Below are 17,039 nucleotides of genomic sequence, written 5' to 3'. Positions count from 1 at the left end.
TCTAAATTTTTCGTAACGCTGTGTACCACTAATACAAAATGAATGTATTTTTTACTGTAAAAAATTGTCCGAAAGTTAAAAATCACAACTGGCTGTTGATACCCCTAATTATTAACTGTTAACTCTGCCAAAAATAGCCAATAAAAAAATACGTAATCGTAAATTTTCATGACTAGCTTTGTTTTTAAATAAAATTTTGTGAAATTTTCGTTTGTTGCAAGATATTTCGCATTAGAATGCGTACCCCCGGTAGACTGTTCCCGTACCCCTGGGGGTACGCGTACCACACTTTGGGAAACACTGTTCTACGTAATCGCATTTATCAATATGGTATTGCTCACAAGGTGTCATGGCTTTTTGTGTTGGCATACTTATCTTCTACTAAGTATTTTTTTAATGAATTAATATTACAATATTTCATCGAACTGTTTCCATTGAATGATAACATTTAGGAGCACCAAAATTCGAAGAATAATGAGCCCTTGATTATTATCATCATCATCAAACATAAACTGAATTTCGAATTACATTTAACATCATTATGATAAAGAAACGTGTCAAACTAACGAGAAATGCATAACACACCGTATCATTATTTGATTATTATTATCAGAAATTGAGCAGTCTTAATTATCATTTGCTCTATTAATCATATGGACTCAAAAGTTATATATCAATTCAGATATTCAGTTAGTTGACGAACGTGTTCGGGAATATACTCATTTAGAATTCCACATTGTTCTCTGATGGAGTAAATCCTCGCTAATATCAGCACTGAAACACAAATATTTTGGTAATGACGTCGATTGTTAAAGGAAACATTTTGCTAGTTGACAAGTTGATTATTGCGCTTGTTGGATTGAGCGGAATAATAACGTTATTTAGAATTAATAGAATATAATTTTATAGCAATGGACTCTAACAATCGAGAACGAGAATTACATGGAATAAAATGAAATTAATGATCTAAATATGGCATAATTAATCTTTTATGATATCATTTAGAATAAAATTAGATTGTAGTGGGGTCTCAACAATTTAGACCTTAATATATCTTTTTAAGTCTTTTAATAAGACACTTTTTGAATAATATATTATTAATGAAATATAATGACTGCTTTGATTTTCAACATGTTAGGAAGAAAGTTATATTAAATAAAATAGAACGAATGATATAAATGCATCAATCGTAGGCTGCTAATAAAACTAGATTCGAACAACGTTAACATAATTAGTGGAATATAATTTGATAGCTATGAAGGCTCAAACGTTTGAGGAAAATGATTATGCAGAATCAAACAAGCATTTAGGTTTTAAAGAAAAGTACTAATTTAAAAAAGAAAGCGGCAATCTTAAGGGGTTAGATGAGTCTTGATAGAGAAAAAAAACACATTTTCTGAATTTTTTTATGCAATGAAATAATTCTCATGAATTTGTGGTACATTAAAAAATATACTTGAATTACATTTTTAAATTTTTTCAACAAAATTTTAAAAAATTAAGTAATTGAGAACTAGTTTTTGGAAAACCTCTCAAAAAAAGTATCCTCTCTTTAAATGCTATTCTTCAAAAGCAAATGCCCTGATTTTATTTGAAGATTTAAATGAATTAATAAATAACATTTGAATTTAGCCCGAATTGTAAGTGATTCTTATGAATTTGAGGTATATAAAAAAATACACTTGAAATACATTTTTAAATTTTTTCATCAAAATTTTAAAAAATTAAGTTGTTGAACTAGTTTTTGGAAAACCTCTCGAAAATAGTATCCTCTCATTAAATGCTATTCTTCAAAAATTAATGCCCTGATTTTATTTGAAGATTTAAATGAATTAATAAATAAAATTTGAATTCAGCCCGAATTGTAAGCAAAAATGAAAATAAAAACACGCATTTTCTTATTAAATGCGGTATGCTCAAAAAAATAATAATAATCCTATATTTATTTACAAATCAGTTTTTATCCAGGTGTGAATAAAATTTCAATATCAGCATTTTAGACAAAATGTTCTGTTAATTTTATTTTTTTCTCGACATTCACTTGACTTATAGGTAAATGGTATTTATCATTTGGATCAGGATGCAAATGGTAAATATCCCTTTGTGTTCTGATCCTGATCATGTTTCGACATGTTTTTTTTTTTTAATTTTACCTTGTGTGAAAATATTTATTTATTTTAAAAATGCTTTGAAATTTGAGAAATAAATACTTTATTGAAGATTTTTATTAATATTTGAATTTAAAATTGAGCTGTGTTAAAAATTGTGATTATTGCTGTATTCACCAAGTGTGGCTTTTGTTATTTAAATAGTGTTCTTTAACACATTGCACGCCGGAAAATTACATTACAGATGTATTACAAATGTTATAGATTTAAATTTTAAAAAAAGTGGTTGGCAAGAAACTTTTCACTATAGTTACAACATCAATTTAAAAAATAAAAATACGACGAAACGATTGCAATACTAATTTATGTTTGTGATAATCGCGAATGAACATATGATGATCACGAATGGATAATTTATTTGAAAAACCGAGCGGAAACGAAGTAGTTTTGCTACCACTTTTCAAACTTTTGCATGGATCAAGAAATTTCAAAAAACGTATTTTTACATGACCCGCTTGCAATGTGTTAAAATGCAAGTATTTTCAACTAATGAAGTAAAATTTTTTCAGTGTTTATATACGGAGAAGAGTGTACCCTGCACGAATTGCATGCTTGTTTAGAGTCTTTGCAATCAGTTACACAAAACAACGATTTAGCACTTGTTACTACCAAAGAAGAGCTTTTAGCTGTTTGCAGGTAATTCAAAAGTTATAAAATATTACAAACTGTTAAGTTAAATTTTTTATTGTTATTGTTAAGTATTATAAGTAATCGCTTTTTCTAGAGCACTTAATGTCTAGATAAGTTTTTATTTTATTTGAAGACACCACTCAAAAGTTTGAAAGTATGATAAGATATAAAGACATATTTTAGTGTTATACATAGCGCATTAGCTTTAGATTTTTGCCCATAGATGGCGCCACTGGAAAACAAGAACAATCGCACCCCCTCTGCCTAAACAGGCATACGTCAACAATTAGCTTTAGATTTCTGTGATAAAAAGTAAGGATAAAAAATATGTTACAGCTTTCTGTTTAGAATGACAATGTAGAGGAAAGGGGCCTATCTTGAGATAGTTCCCTATTATGCAATCTCTGTATTGTAACCAAATGTGCAGTTAGTGTAAAGCTTGGTGTCATGAGTTCAATCCTGGCAGCTGGCTTTACAACCAGTGTGTATACCAGGGACTAATATAGGGGAGATCTGCCTTTATATCTATGGTGTATACACAACAAGGTGCACGTTAAATCTGTCATGTCTGAAAGTTTTCTCTTTGCTTGTTTTGTGAGAGATTGGAGAGAGGGATCAGCTCAAGCTTGTTTACGTCGTGATATGAGCACCGAAAATAACCTCATCAATAAACCTCATTTACACCTCAAAAAATTAACTTCATATATAGCTAAAAATACATTATACATTAATTTGTTTCATAACTAAATTAGGTGTGTTTTATTACATCTGTCAACCTCTGAGCAATCACAAAAGTATCTTTTTCTGTAAGGATAGTGTTGTAATGTGTCAGAAGCTGGAAGAGATTTCTATTTTAAGCATGATATATTTATAGTATTCGAAATTTAAGCTTAACCATCGTTTCTTTTTTAAATATTATTTTACAGAAAACTTAAGGACAGCGTTGGTTGTGTGGATAATCACATGAAGCATTGTTTCTCACCTACGCAGACCAAAGTTTTCAACAGTTTGGTGTCGGGAGCAAGGCAGTTTCTTTCAGAGCTCTGCGTTATTGGTCCAATACAAGAAGGCAAGTTGTTAAATTAATAGTAAGAGAATGGTTAAACCAGAGCTTCCCAAAAAGTGTTCCGCGGAACCATAGGATTCCGTGGGAAATTTACAATATTGAAATTGCCAAATAATTAAAATAGGATATTGATGCATGTAGGCAAAATTCTCCTATGTTTTAAATAAATGAAGACAAAATAGAATGTATTGGAGTCGGAAAGTTGCTAATTCTGAAACCATTAAAATCTATTAGGGCGATTCTTTCGTTACGTGTGTTACTTTTACACGACATATTTCAACTTTAACACTTATTATAATAAACTTGTTAGATATTTTTTATGTTTTTCTTAATTTGTTGTTAAATCTATATGTGTTGTAAGTTTTCAAAACGAAGATTGAAGGCGCAAATTAATTTGATGTTGAAAAAAAAAATTCTGAAATTTTGTTACGTGTGTTACCCTTTATAATGCTAGATATTTGAAACTTTGAATATATTCATTTAATTCTGTGAAGTATAAAGGCAAAAAATTAAGATATTTTCTTTTATAGAGAGATACAATATCGAAGCTGTGTTTAGTGATTTTTAAAAATTTCTTGCAACAGTAAAAACTTCTTTATTTTGGTGAAATTGGTGCGTTACGTGTGTTAACTGAACGTTACGTGTGTTACCCTCTGTGAATATTTCAACTGAGAAGTCCTAAATGTTGCACAAAAACATTTATTTATTTTAATTTAGCAGAAGAAAAACAATTTATTTTAGCAAATAAAATAGTTAATGGTCTGGAAAGATGGTTGTAGCCCTTCTTTATACTGGTTTAGAGAGTAAAACATAGCAAATCTTAGGCACATCTATTCCTTCAAAATCATTTCTGTTTGGAAACAAAAATATGCATATTTTCCAATTATTTTATGCAAATATTGCATTTTAAGTTTACAAGCATGTGCATTTGCGTCAATAATGTTCCCGAGATAGAGCATATGTCGTTTTAATTTCAGTTATAGGCGCACTTCTGATCAGTAGGGAACAGAAATTGACTTACTGACTATTTGTGTGCCACAATGTGCATCTATGCATCTTATTCAAGTATCTAACGATACTTATGCATAGATTTTATGCTTTGCATTACCGTTGCCATGTATTGATCTTTTCAATTAATATCTTTATTTCTTTTTGGCTAATATATAATACTGTTGTATTAGGCATGAGTTGATTGGTTAGCTTTGCAAACAACACTGGATAGCAAATAAATTTTTTTTTATAACAACACAATGATATAAATAACTTTGCATTTTGCTTCGCTTTCAAGATTTTGTACTACACATCTATCCCATAGAAGGAACTTCTGTACGTGATATCGTAAAATATTTCCAAATTAATTTCTTTTTTTATATTTTGATTGACAAAATATGAAATAATTCAACCATATATTTATTTTTAAATTCTTAACTTGACTTATTACTATAGAAGGTTTCTGTTAGCTCATCTTCTGAAGTAGAATCGTTTTTAAACAGTCTTAAAATAAAAGTGTAGACATTGTTTCACCTTTGTCTTTGCCTTAGGAAAATATTGTAAAGGACTCTATTTTAATCTCTTTAGGAGAGTATCGTCTAAGACAACAGCTGCTGTGAATAACGGAACTGTGGCTGGATAGCATAATGCTGATTGAAATTCGTTTTGATATTCAAAAGAATATGCCATTGCAAAGTCAACTTGAATTCCCCTGGTTTTAATGCTAGATATGTTTGTTTGGAAAGTATCACCTCGGATTCTTTTAACTCTTACGTATTATTGAAAGTTAGTCCAATTTTCAAGAGTTATTTCAAAACATTCTTCTTGCACATTTGCCATTATATATTTTTTATTGTGAGCTATTGTCATCTTTTTCTCATCGTTACCAAACTACAATAAATGATGGTTAGAAACCTATAACAAGCAATGAGAAATTTTTGTAAGTATCAGAAGCACCCTTCCAACAATTAGATCCAAAATTTCTTTTACTTTATATACATAAATACTTCTACCATCACCATGTATTGTCATAAACTTAATTTTAGCCTTCCAGTTAAAGAATAAAAATTTCATGATATTTGTTTTGATTCTAAGTTTTACAGTAGCAATAAATTTTTTAGTCATAAAGCACTAAATATGGAAAATTAAACAATGTTTAGGATGCAACTGACAAAAATCAGTATAAGTCTCTCTTAGAAACATTGTTAGATAGTTCTTTCGTTTTATTGCCCGTTTTTCCCCGTAATAATCAAGAGAACCAGCTCTTGTTTTAATACAAGCATAGTATAAACAATCTAACTTTTGAAGAAAATCGATTTATTAATAATTAAGTTCATCTGAAATACTTAGTGGTGAACCTTTTACATCATTATCAATCTGTTTTGAAAATTCAAGTCTAACTTTCATTATTTCCTTATTTTCTTTCCTTTGAAGTGCAGAATCTTATGCTCTTTTCTTTTTTTCTTCATCTTCTTATTCTTTTAAATCCAGATAAGGACACAATTTTAAGCTTATCCATTTTATAATAATCTAGCAAATGCAGTCGAAATATTCTACTTAAACATAAACGTATAACAAATAGAAGTTTGGGAAAACAATTTCCTAAAGTTTCAAAATTATCGTCTTATTATGCTGTTTTTTTATTAATGCTTATACCGACCTGATTTTACAAAAAACCACAATCTTACAGTTCCGTATTTGTGGCATTGAAGTTGCGCGGCGGTTATAAAAAATGTCCGAACATGATTTAAATCTTTTATTGAAAATAAATAAATAATTAAAGTGCATAAGTACCTCTAACACACATAACAGTTACGCGCGTAACTTTTCGTTACGTGTGTTACCTTGAATAAAATTAATTATAAAATTTTAACTATTGGCAGTTTTAATTCGAGAATTTTTTCCGTTGCATATCTTGCCTTCTTAATTTATAAAACAAAAAATTTTCTTTTTTACTAAAGTTTTTACAGAAAAAAATGCGAAATTATGTTACGTGTGTTACTGGGAAATTAGACTATCTTGATTAATCGATTTTCAAACAAGCAAAAAAATTTAGGCCAAATTAAAAAAATACATTAAACAATGATAAAAGAGTAAAATAGTTATATTTATTACTAAAAACTATTTTATTGCTCTTTAATATTTTAAGAACTCCATTGGAATATAACATAACAAAGAAGAGAACTCCTGTTAAAATTCATAGTGTTCCACCTTTTGTTAGAATTCACATAAATATTTTTTGTAATTCAAAAAACTATCTTAACTATTAAAAAATGTACATCTTCTAGATTCCGAAATTGTGTCATTTTTGATTTTAAGATAATTTTGAAAGTTTAGTCACTCAGGACCACTTTTCGTGGAATCGCCCATTACTGATATTCATAATAAGATAAATACTATACCAATTTAACTAAACGAAGATATAGTTAACTAATAGAAGTTTGTTATCGGTAAGTCGCAGAATAGAGATTATGCTACAATTGTTTTAATGTGTTTGTTTTATTAGCAGTAAAAAAATTGTTAAAATACATCACTAACTTTCATTATGATAGTGTTGTATTGTATTTATTAAATATCCAAAATCTTTACTGAGGCATACCAAAGATAATCTAAATGTTTTATTAATTCTTTGCACTCTGAAGAAGAAAAAAAAATTCTGAAGAAATCTGTTAGAAATTTTTAAAAGAAATGTTTCCCCAATGGCAGTGAAATGATAATTGAAGTGACCTTGAAAGCAGTCATTCAATTGACATGAGCCAATATTTACTACTCAATAAGGCAACTAGCGGGTTTCTACAAGTATGTTAAAACTATTTAAATATAATTGTAATAAAAATAAATTTAAATTAAATTTGTTAAAATTGATATCAAACATAAATGTAAAAATTTTCTCACTAAATTAAATATAAAAATTAAAGTCTTCAAAATGCGGAAGAGGTGGCAGGTATTATTTATTCTACAGGAATATTTTAATTTGTTAGTACACCTTTCTTTTAAATTTTAAATAGTTGCTTAATTTCTGTTACATATATAGATTTTTTAAATATGATACAAAAGATACTATTTTTTTCTATTAGATACGCAGGATTAACAAACTTAAATTGCAAAGACTGCTTAAAATGAAAGAGATATAATAGGACAATATAAAACGAATATATGTTATTATTGAAAACCAAAATAACAGAAAGTCAACTGTTGGTGATGAATGGCAAAATTCACTTGCCTTGCTGTAACGAAATATTGATTGCAACAATCGGATTGTTATGTTTAGCTTACATCAGCATATGTAAATAATAATGATAAAAAATTTTGTGAATGTGAATGATAAAAAAAATCAATCATTTTTTACCATCAAAGCTTATAGAATGTCTCCTTAAGAGATATATGTTTTTATAACAAAACAAAAAAAAACTATTCCACAATCACCATCAATATAAATATTAAATGTTTTAATTTGATAACTATTTTTATTTAACAATTATTCGGAACAGATTCAAAAGCGACTATGAGAATGTTGCCATTCACCAGAAATTAACTTCAGGCTATTATAACTTCATTAAAATTGCTTCAACAAAAACCATCGAATAATTTCACTTTAAGATATGTTGGCGTGAATTTAAAATTTGTTGTGATCTGTATAAACGAATTAATGCCATTTAGTGATAATAGCTTTTATGAACAATCCTTCCTCATCTATGTCTAGTTGATTGAAATAAAGCTTAAAACTTTCCTTTTAACTGCATTACAGTTTCTAAAAATAGCTGTTTATTTCCGCTACCTTATCATATTACATTACTCGCAAGAAGAGAACTAAAAGCGCTGATGTAGAAAGTGGCTGTCAATAACTATTTATCTACTGAAACTAAAATCTAAAAAAAGGTAAATCATTTTTAACAAAGTTGAAAGCTTCGTACAGTTAATTTAGTTAGATTTCAAAGCACTTTTTTAAAAGACTTATCACAGTCTCTTGCGAATATGTGAAATACTTATTACCGGTTACAAAAGACTGCATAAAAATAAAGTATTGCAAACTTTGCCGTTAAAAGGGGGATTATTTAATTAGACACATAATTCAATTTGAAAGAAAACAGAGCAGAATAAATTATAATTGTCACTGTTTAAGCTTTAGAAATTGTTTATAAACGAAAATACTTAGAATGCATTAATTTTTAAAGCAATTATTTGATTTTTAAACTTAGATCTGCATTTTTGGGTGCACGTACGACAGTTTAAATCATAATTTTTTTAGATGTTGCCTCAGATCAAATTACTTAAAATATAAATTCTATCGAAATTTATGATAATATGAAACTATTTATTCATTAAACCCCCATTAGCTAAACTTTTGAAAAATAGGGATTTTCAGTAAATATGATAGAATTAACTTTTAAATTATTTTATAACCGTCGTTGAACAGAAGACCCAATTTTTGGGTTTACGACTACCAATGTTAAACATCGTAATCTTGTAATTTTTAACCCAATCCAAAACACAAGGGTACTCCTGGATAAAGTATTCGGTGAAATTTGTTCTCGTAGAATACTTTTTTTGATGGAACTTACCCTCATTAGCGTTACACGGAGAGGAAAACCTCCCGTGGTTATCTTGGACAGAAAGGGAACTCTAATCTATGATCCGTCTTTCCTCTGAGAATATTTTACGTCAGTGCGAGCCAGGTGCGGAATTCGAATCGACCAACCATCGCTGGGATTCGAACCCGGTTCACCTCATTGGGAAGAGAGCACTCTATACCCTGAGCCACCACGGCCTATATAATATATATATCTATACGTATTTTATATTTGAAAATTCCGATTGATTTAAATAAATTTTTCAAATTAAAATTCAAGCGTTACAGCATAGTTTTCAAAACTTGGCCAAATTGCCTCGATAGATGCTTGTACAGTCCGCAAAAAAAAAAAGATATCACCCTGAATAACTTTCGTTCTAATGATCGGATTTTCTCGAACTAAGGGTTAATCTTAATGGTTCCTGGGGGTGACCTCAAATATGCTAATTAATTAGTGCTAACTATTAATTAAGTTACGAAATCAGACACAAAAACGTACTTTCTCTGAATAAACATATATTTTTTCTTACATATTTGGATTCTTAATCTTCAAAATATAGGGGGTAGCCGCAATCTGGGAAATATGGTCCCCATAGTTTGGTCAGGAGAGCGATCCAAAGTTCGTACCCCTTAATGTTAATTTCACTTTTTACGTTTTTAGTCATATTTTAAAAACTAATAAAGCAATTCGAAGAAAATTCCACCCAATCATAAAACTCATTTACCCAAAGATAATTTCATGAAAAAAATAATTTGTAATAATTGTTAATTATTTTTTATTATTTAATTAAATTAAGGATGAAAAATTTTTGAATTATAAGGTATGAATTTTTTTATACCATATTAATCTACATATTTTCCAATTGAAAAATCTAAAGTTTCAACTGTTTTTATTTATTAGAAGCTGAGAAAAATTGAAATTAATTATTTTTAAAAAAATAATTTGGCGACAATGAAGAAATGATTAAATGGGGCGATTAATATTAAAATGTGATAAACTTGCGAGGAACTTGACTTCGCGCGCTTAGCATAAAATTTCATTTATAATTTTTTCGCTAATAATCGTTTGCTTATCTTTTCATTTTTATTTTTTTAAGCTATAAAATACGATATTTCTTCTTTAGTCGTCTAAAATTCTATTTGCTATTTAGTAAGGAAATTTGAATAAAACATTTTATTGAATAAAATACATTTTATTCAGAGAATGTGGAGTTTTATAAAAGCATGCTTCTGATAGAATATGATTATACAACAGATTGTGCTTCTTTAATGTGATTATTTTTTATTTTTTAGTTTTTTTTCTTCTCAATAACTGATAAAATTTCAATAATATACATACGAATGAATAAATTTGGAATAAAATATTCATCAATTTCTTGAATATATATTTTATAAATATTAATAAAAATACGTAGTCAACATTTTTAAGCATCTCTCACAACATCGCAAATTTCTCAAAATCTTATAGGGTAAACTAACCAGTGAAGGAATACTTAAGCTTATCTTGTCTTTAAAAAAAATCATAAAAATTTCAAAATTTGTAATTTTAGCTACATGACGTATTTGCTATTATGCATGTCGACATATTTGTTATTAAATGCAAATTATGTAAAAAAAAATTAGATAACTTACATAATATTGTTTTAAGCTTTTGGTGGTTTAAATAATAAGTAGTAAGATAACCAAGTGAAGGAACAGTTCTTAAATTGAATAAACACTAAATTTTCCAGTGAATGAACACTTAATTTTGAGAATGTTTGATGCTCGTTAGGAATCCTTAGGCCACACAGATATCTGTCGCCCTGTAGATGCCTGAATTGACTGATGTTAAATCAGGCGGGCATTAGGAAAAAAAAATCTTTTAAGTTTTCGTGCCCCCATTTCAGTATCTTAAGGGCCTTACGAGCTCTGTTTAAAAAGAGAGTATCATATCAGATATATATATATATATAGAGAGAGAGAATATAAGAAAACAAAAATAATCATAGTAGCAGTATTTGGTGGTAAATGTAGCTTATCGTAATTGAAGAATATGCTGTGCGACATTTTATGGTGAATTTGCGAACGTAAGTTTCAGAATGTATCGAAACATGTGGATGCTATTTGCTAATCATCTTTATCCAAAGAAAACCATGTAACGTAAATATCTAGCAAAATGAGGCAATTTTTTAAACAATTAATCATACAATATGCAACATATTATTTCAATATCTTATTCTTAAACATAACATATTTCAATGTTTTTAAAATGCCACTAAACATTCAGCAATTCATTGAGTTATAGAAAAAAAATATCGTAAATTATAGAAAACCTTGCGAATGTGCATTAGAATTACTATACAATCTACATTTTATTTTTCAAGCACTTTTTTTTTCTTCAAATTTTTATGCCTAGAAGACTCGATTAAAGCTGTAAAAGTCATTATCCCTAAAATTTTGTATACAGCTATTATAAGTTATGTTAATTTGATTTTAGTATGAAATCCTCGAATAAACATAGCAAAAATAGCATAATCTAAATAATATCAGATAAAAAGTTCATGTATTTAAATTCTAAAAACTTATAAATCGATTCAAATTTTCTTTTCAAAGGGGATTAAAATAATTTTTTTTCTTTTTAAACTTTTTGGACATAAATGAACTTAAAAGTTGTCTATTGCCTAGAAACTTCGAGATGTTTTCTATTAACTATTAATTAAACCTCTCAGAGCAATCACAAAACATTATTTCAATTTTCTTACAGTCAGAAATTGGTTGCCTAGCAACCTAGTAAAATTAAGCGTTTCTCTTTTGAATCAGTCAATGGGTTATCTTAAAATATTTATTTGCGCAGGCGACTTTTTTTGGCGGTTTTCTGGACTATCGCCAAATATATAAACCTTTATTGCAACCCAATTTACGACCCAATTGTTTTAAAATTTTGTCTACCCCCCCTAATTCAAGTGTCTAGATTCCAAATATGTAAAAAAAAATATATGTTTATTCAGAGAAAGTACGTTTTTGTGTCTGATTTCGTAACTTAATTAATAGTTAGCACTAATTAATTAACATATTTGAGGTCACCCCCATGAACCATTAAGATTGACACTTAGTTCGTGAAAATCGGATCATTAGAACGAAAGTTATTCAGGGTGATATCTTTTTTTTTTGCCGACTGTACATTCTTATTGTTAACCGAAATGTGAAATATTTATGCATCTTATTATTGATTTATTTATTCATGCATTATTAATTTTTTTTCTGTATTATTTATCTCTATAGCATACTTAAAACACGCCCCATGTTTCCAAAATGTCTCGCTGTCCGAGAATAAATGTGCGCCTAAATATAGACATCTCATGCAGCTGTCTGAAAATGTAGAAGAACAAAGAAATGTTGATGATGGACTCAGGGAGTCTTGCTGGTAAGTATTAACTTTACTAAAAATTATAGAGAAATCCGAATTTTTGCGGGCTCTACAGGTTTTAAACGATCCACCTTCTTTCAGGCGTATCTCTACTTTATTAACGAAGTTCATTAGCTATTACCAAAGCGAACACTTTAATTAAAGAAAGGCATGATTTTTTAGAAATTATTTATTGTGAAGAATGAAATTTCTTTCATCAGTTTACGAATATAGAACGAGTCTAGTAAATTAAGCATCATGCTAGAACTGGAGTTGCATCTAGTCCAGTTCGTATATGTAAGTTGAAAATGAATAAAATAAGCTAAATTCTGGTTTTGGTTAAATGAAAACTAAGAGCTGTTTTAAATGCTGAGAATGATTATTAAGGAAATATATTTCTTTGTAATAAATTTTGGTAATTTTTTTCTTGTTCTATTTAGAAGTTCGACTAATTAAATAATTTAAAAATGAATATGGTTTATAAATTCTAACTCCGTCAGACCAATTGGGAAATAAGCAAGAACAACAACATAAATGAATATCCTATTCATAATTTGTTCAGTATACCGTTTTAACAACTTTTTTTAATATGTTGCGATTTATTTTTTATAAACTGTTTTTTTTTTTTTTTTAACTTAACTGAGTTTTTTTTTTTGATTAAACCATAAAAAACGAAATATTAAACAGCAAATAAAATATTAATTTCATATAATTAAAGGTGTCAAGTATTGCTCGCTGCAAAAAAGGCTTTTTTGGAACCCATGTGATTGTATCACGTGATCCAAGGGTGCCGCGAAATACCTTTTGGAAGCCGCTGCCCTCGAACATCCTCTTAATTTTTCTGTAAATAGGAATCTGTTATGTACTACTTAAAAAAACAGCAATCGATTCTCTAAAGAAGTGGGTAAAATTGTAACAACTTCCAGTTTTTCAATTAAAATAAAAATACCATTTCTTCTAAAAAAAAAAACTTCATTTCATGAAAAGTTAACTCAAAATTATTATGATTGTTTAACTATCGACTCAATTTATTGTTGTTTATGTCATTATTTTTTCCTTTTTCAGCGCATTCAACGAATTTGTTTTGTGCAAATATGAACACGTCCGAAAAGACTGTGGATTGTATGCAGCTGAGTTCTTACAACAGCATTTAGATCGCATATCTAGCCCATTAATTCACGAGCATTGTGCACATTACATGTACGCAACCAATGCATGTGTGAAATCCTCATCAGCAAGCAATTTGGCTTACAATTCAGTTTTAAAAACTTTATTTGCTCTACAATTAATATTTATCTATCGAATACTTAGATTAAATTGAGTCTAAGTGACATTTAACAAGTGGAAATATGAAGCTCAAATGCAGCCAAAATTTTGTGTTATTATGGTGAATTATAATAGATACAGTATATAAATAACGAGACGGGGGGGAACTGTTTTGTACTATTTTTTAATACAGGGTAAAAAAAAATTTTATAGCCTTGCGCAGTACCGCTTGGATCAATTGCACACGCATACTTATGATTTTGTCGCCCGCTTAAACGAGCAGTGGTCTTTTAACTTCTTAATAATGTAGAGGTCACGTGGGTACAGTGGCACATGAATTTCCATGTTAATTTCTACAGAATAACATTCATTATGATTTAACGTGGCCATGTGACAAGATGACTTCTCAAAAAAGTTTACTAGGATATTTGATTACCTTTTTTAAGTTTGTTAGTGTTTTCAAATAACACTGATTATTAAGATTGACTCCAAAATGTAAGGTAATTATAAATAATCATGCATTTTCGGTCCCTCCATTAGTTTTTCAGAAACTGAATGATTGAGCTGACAACTCCTTAGCTGTCATCGTTTTATCATTGCTTTCATGACAATTATTGTCATCTAGAGAGTGAAAAATACGCGAATCGTTTTTTTTCCTTCTAAATAACATAATTTTACTTTAATAGCTATCTCGTTATTTATAAACTGTATCTAATAAACCCTATCTTTGTAAATACTAAAAAGTTATTTTCTTTTATAATGATCAATCTTATGCTCATGTTTGTCAAATATTATTTGTTATTACTACTACTGAAGTCAGCGAGATTCAAAACATCACATCTTAACCCCTTCCTTCTCGCTCCCGTGAAAATGACGGGGTAATGTTTCGCCCTCTATTTCTCGCTCCCGTGATATTGAACGGCTGGAGTGTTCAGTAGTAACGTGCCAATAAGAATAAAACTAATTCATCTTTTTTGCCCAGAAAACATTTTATTTCTCATTTTACTCACCCGATGGCAGTACCAGGATATTTTTAAGGTAATTGTATATAGTTAGTTTATTTTAAGCTACAGTGGCGCTCACGTACTTAAGGACTGTGTTCTCAAAATAAATGCGTCATTATATTGGATGAATATTATGTTTTGATTAAGATATCTATAATGACGAATTCTACCTTAGTTGAACTTCAATCCTCAAATAATTCATTCGTGTTCACAAGTGTTTCATAAAAGTTTATTTAAAAAATATAGTATTTTGTTAAGTTTCTTATACTTAAGGACAGTTTGTCTAATCATGAGTTATTGAATGATTACAATCAATTTATCGATCAATGTAAGTGTAATTTACTACATTATCTTTGTTTGATGCTTTAAAACATTATATTAATATTTTTTTCTTTCTTTTAGTACAAATTTCAACATTATTATGAGTAAAGGTAAAATGTTAGCAATGAACAGAGATGTCGAATAGATACTCTGAGAAAAGAAGGTTTAAGCATTAGAAAAATTGGTAGGCGGTTAAAATTACCAAAAACAGCAGTTTTCCAAGCATTGAAATCTATTCAAGTGACCAAAAGTATTGAAAAATCATCCCGAAAATCACGTCCTCGCAAAACTACCGAACGAGAAGATCGAATTTCTGAAGCTGATCGTCACAAAACCGCCCCGGACATCAGGAAAGAATTCGCTGAATTAACAGGCAAGCACGTAAGCAATAATACCATCAAACGGCGTTTAAATGAGTTTCGGCTTATGGGTCGCGTATGCAGGAAAAAACCGTTGATGTCAAAGAAGAATATAGCAGCTCGATTAGCTTTTGCAAAAAGACACCGAAACTGGACATAGGCTGACTGGAATCGAGTTATATTTACAGACGAATCGAAGTTCAACAGAATGGGCTCAGATGGCAAAAGATATGTGAGGTGTTGAGTCGGTGAAGAATTTAATGTACGGTGTACGAAATCAACTGTAAAAGGTGGAGGCGGCTCGGTAATGGTGTGGAGTGCCATGACACGTTCAGGATGTGGTCCAATTCACAAAATCGAAGGCATCATGGATCAGCATGTGTATGTGGACATTATCAAGACTGTTTTTCTGCCTTATTACAGGGAACTTCGCTGAAGAAAACCAATCATGCAAGCCGATAATGATTCAAAGCACACGAGCAAAACTGTGAAAGGCTTCTTGTCAAGCAAGAAAATTGAAGTTTTGCAGTGGCCTTCCCAATCACCAGATCTCAACCCGGTCAAGATGCTATGGATAGAAGGGGATAAATATGTGAAACAGTAAAAACCACAAAATTTAGGTGATTTATGGAAATGTGTCCAAGAAGGCTGGGCGATACCTCCAGAGCGATGTCAAAGATTAGTAGATTCGATGTCTCGTAGATGTGAAGCAGTAATTGCCGCAAAAGGCTTACCGACTAAATACTGGCTTCAAATCTTTTATTTTTGTTACATTTTTTACATTGTTATTAATTTTATTAACGATTAAGAAATATTTATTTTGTTGTCCTTAAGTATGTGGAATGCATATTTTTTCTAAAATGTTACATAATTTAAGTATAACAGTTAGATAAATGATTTTCATTGTGAAAATATATTAAAAATAAGTTATTTGTTCCAATACATAATTATCAATTCAATAAACTTATGCGTGAACATTAAATTTGGGATTTTACTTTTCATAAAGACATGTCCTTAAGTACGTGAGCGCCACTGTACATGTCAGCACTGATCAAATACGTAATACAAATACAAAAGCCAAAAAATAGGCACTTTTATGACCGTTTTCTTGAAAATTAACCGATAGTTAAGGGGTTAATGACCTTATTGCCAATATCTCTGTTTTATTCGAAAGTTAAGTATCAAACCCATTAGTGCTCAAACTTTTATTCTACATTGAAGTGAAAACTGCTCCCATACATAAATTATTTATATGTTTATAATTGAAAGGATTAGGCACA

General features: G+C 29.4%; 1 protein-coding gene across 1 annotated transcript in view; it reads left to right on the top strand.

The window, feature by feature from the left end:
* Positions 1-15,162, top strand: part of LOC107442849 (uncharacterized) — a 66,873-nt gene extending 51,711 nt beyond the window's left edge. The window contains exons 2-5 of the mRNA XM_016056509.4: positions 2,678-2,804; positions 3,725-3,867; positions 12,686-12,827; positions 13,875-15,162. Of these exons, the coding sequence (XP_015911995.1) occupies positions 2,678-2,804; positions 3,725-3,867; positions 12,686-12,827; positions 13,875-14,130 (668 nt within the window). The 3' untranslated portion in view covers positions 14,131-15,162. The remainder of the gene's footprint in view (positions 1-2,677; positions 2,805-3,724; positions 3,868-12,685; positions 12,828-13,874) is intronic.
* Positions 15,163-17,039: the final 1,877 nt, after the last annotated feature.

Source organism: Parasteatoda tepidariorum, chromosome 9, assembly GCF_982258835.1.
Source record: "Parasteatoda tepidariorum strain Cologne lab strain chromosome 9, Ptep-v5.0, whole genome shotgun sequence".
Taxonomy (NCBI): Eukaryota; Metazoa; Arthropoda; class Arachnida; order Araneae; family Theridiidae; genus Parasteatoda; species Parasteatoda tepidariorum.
Note: the sequence above shows the minus strand (reverse complement) of the source record. Positions and strands in the feature narration are given on the sequence as shown.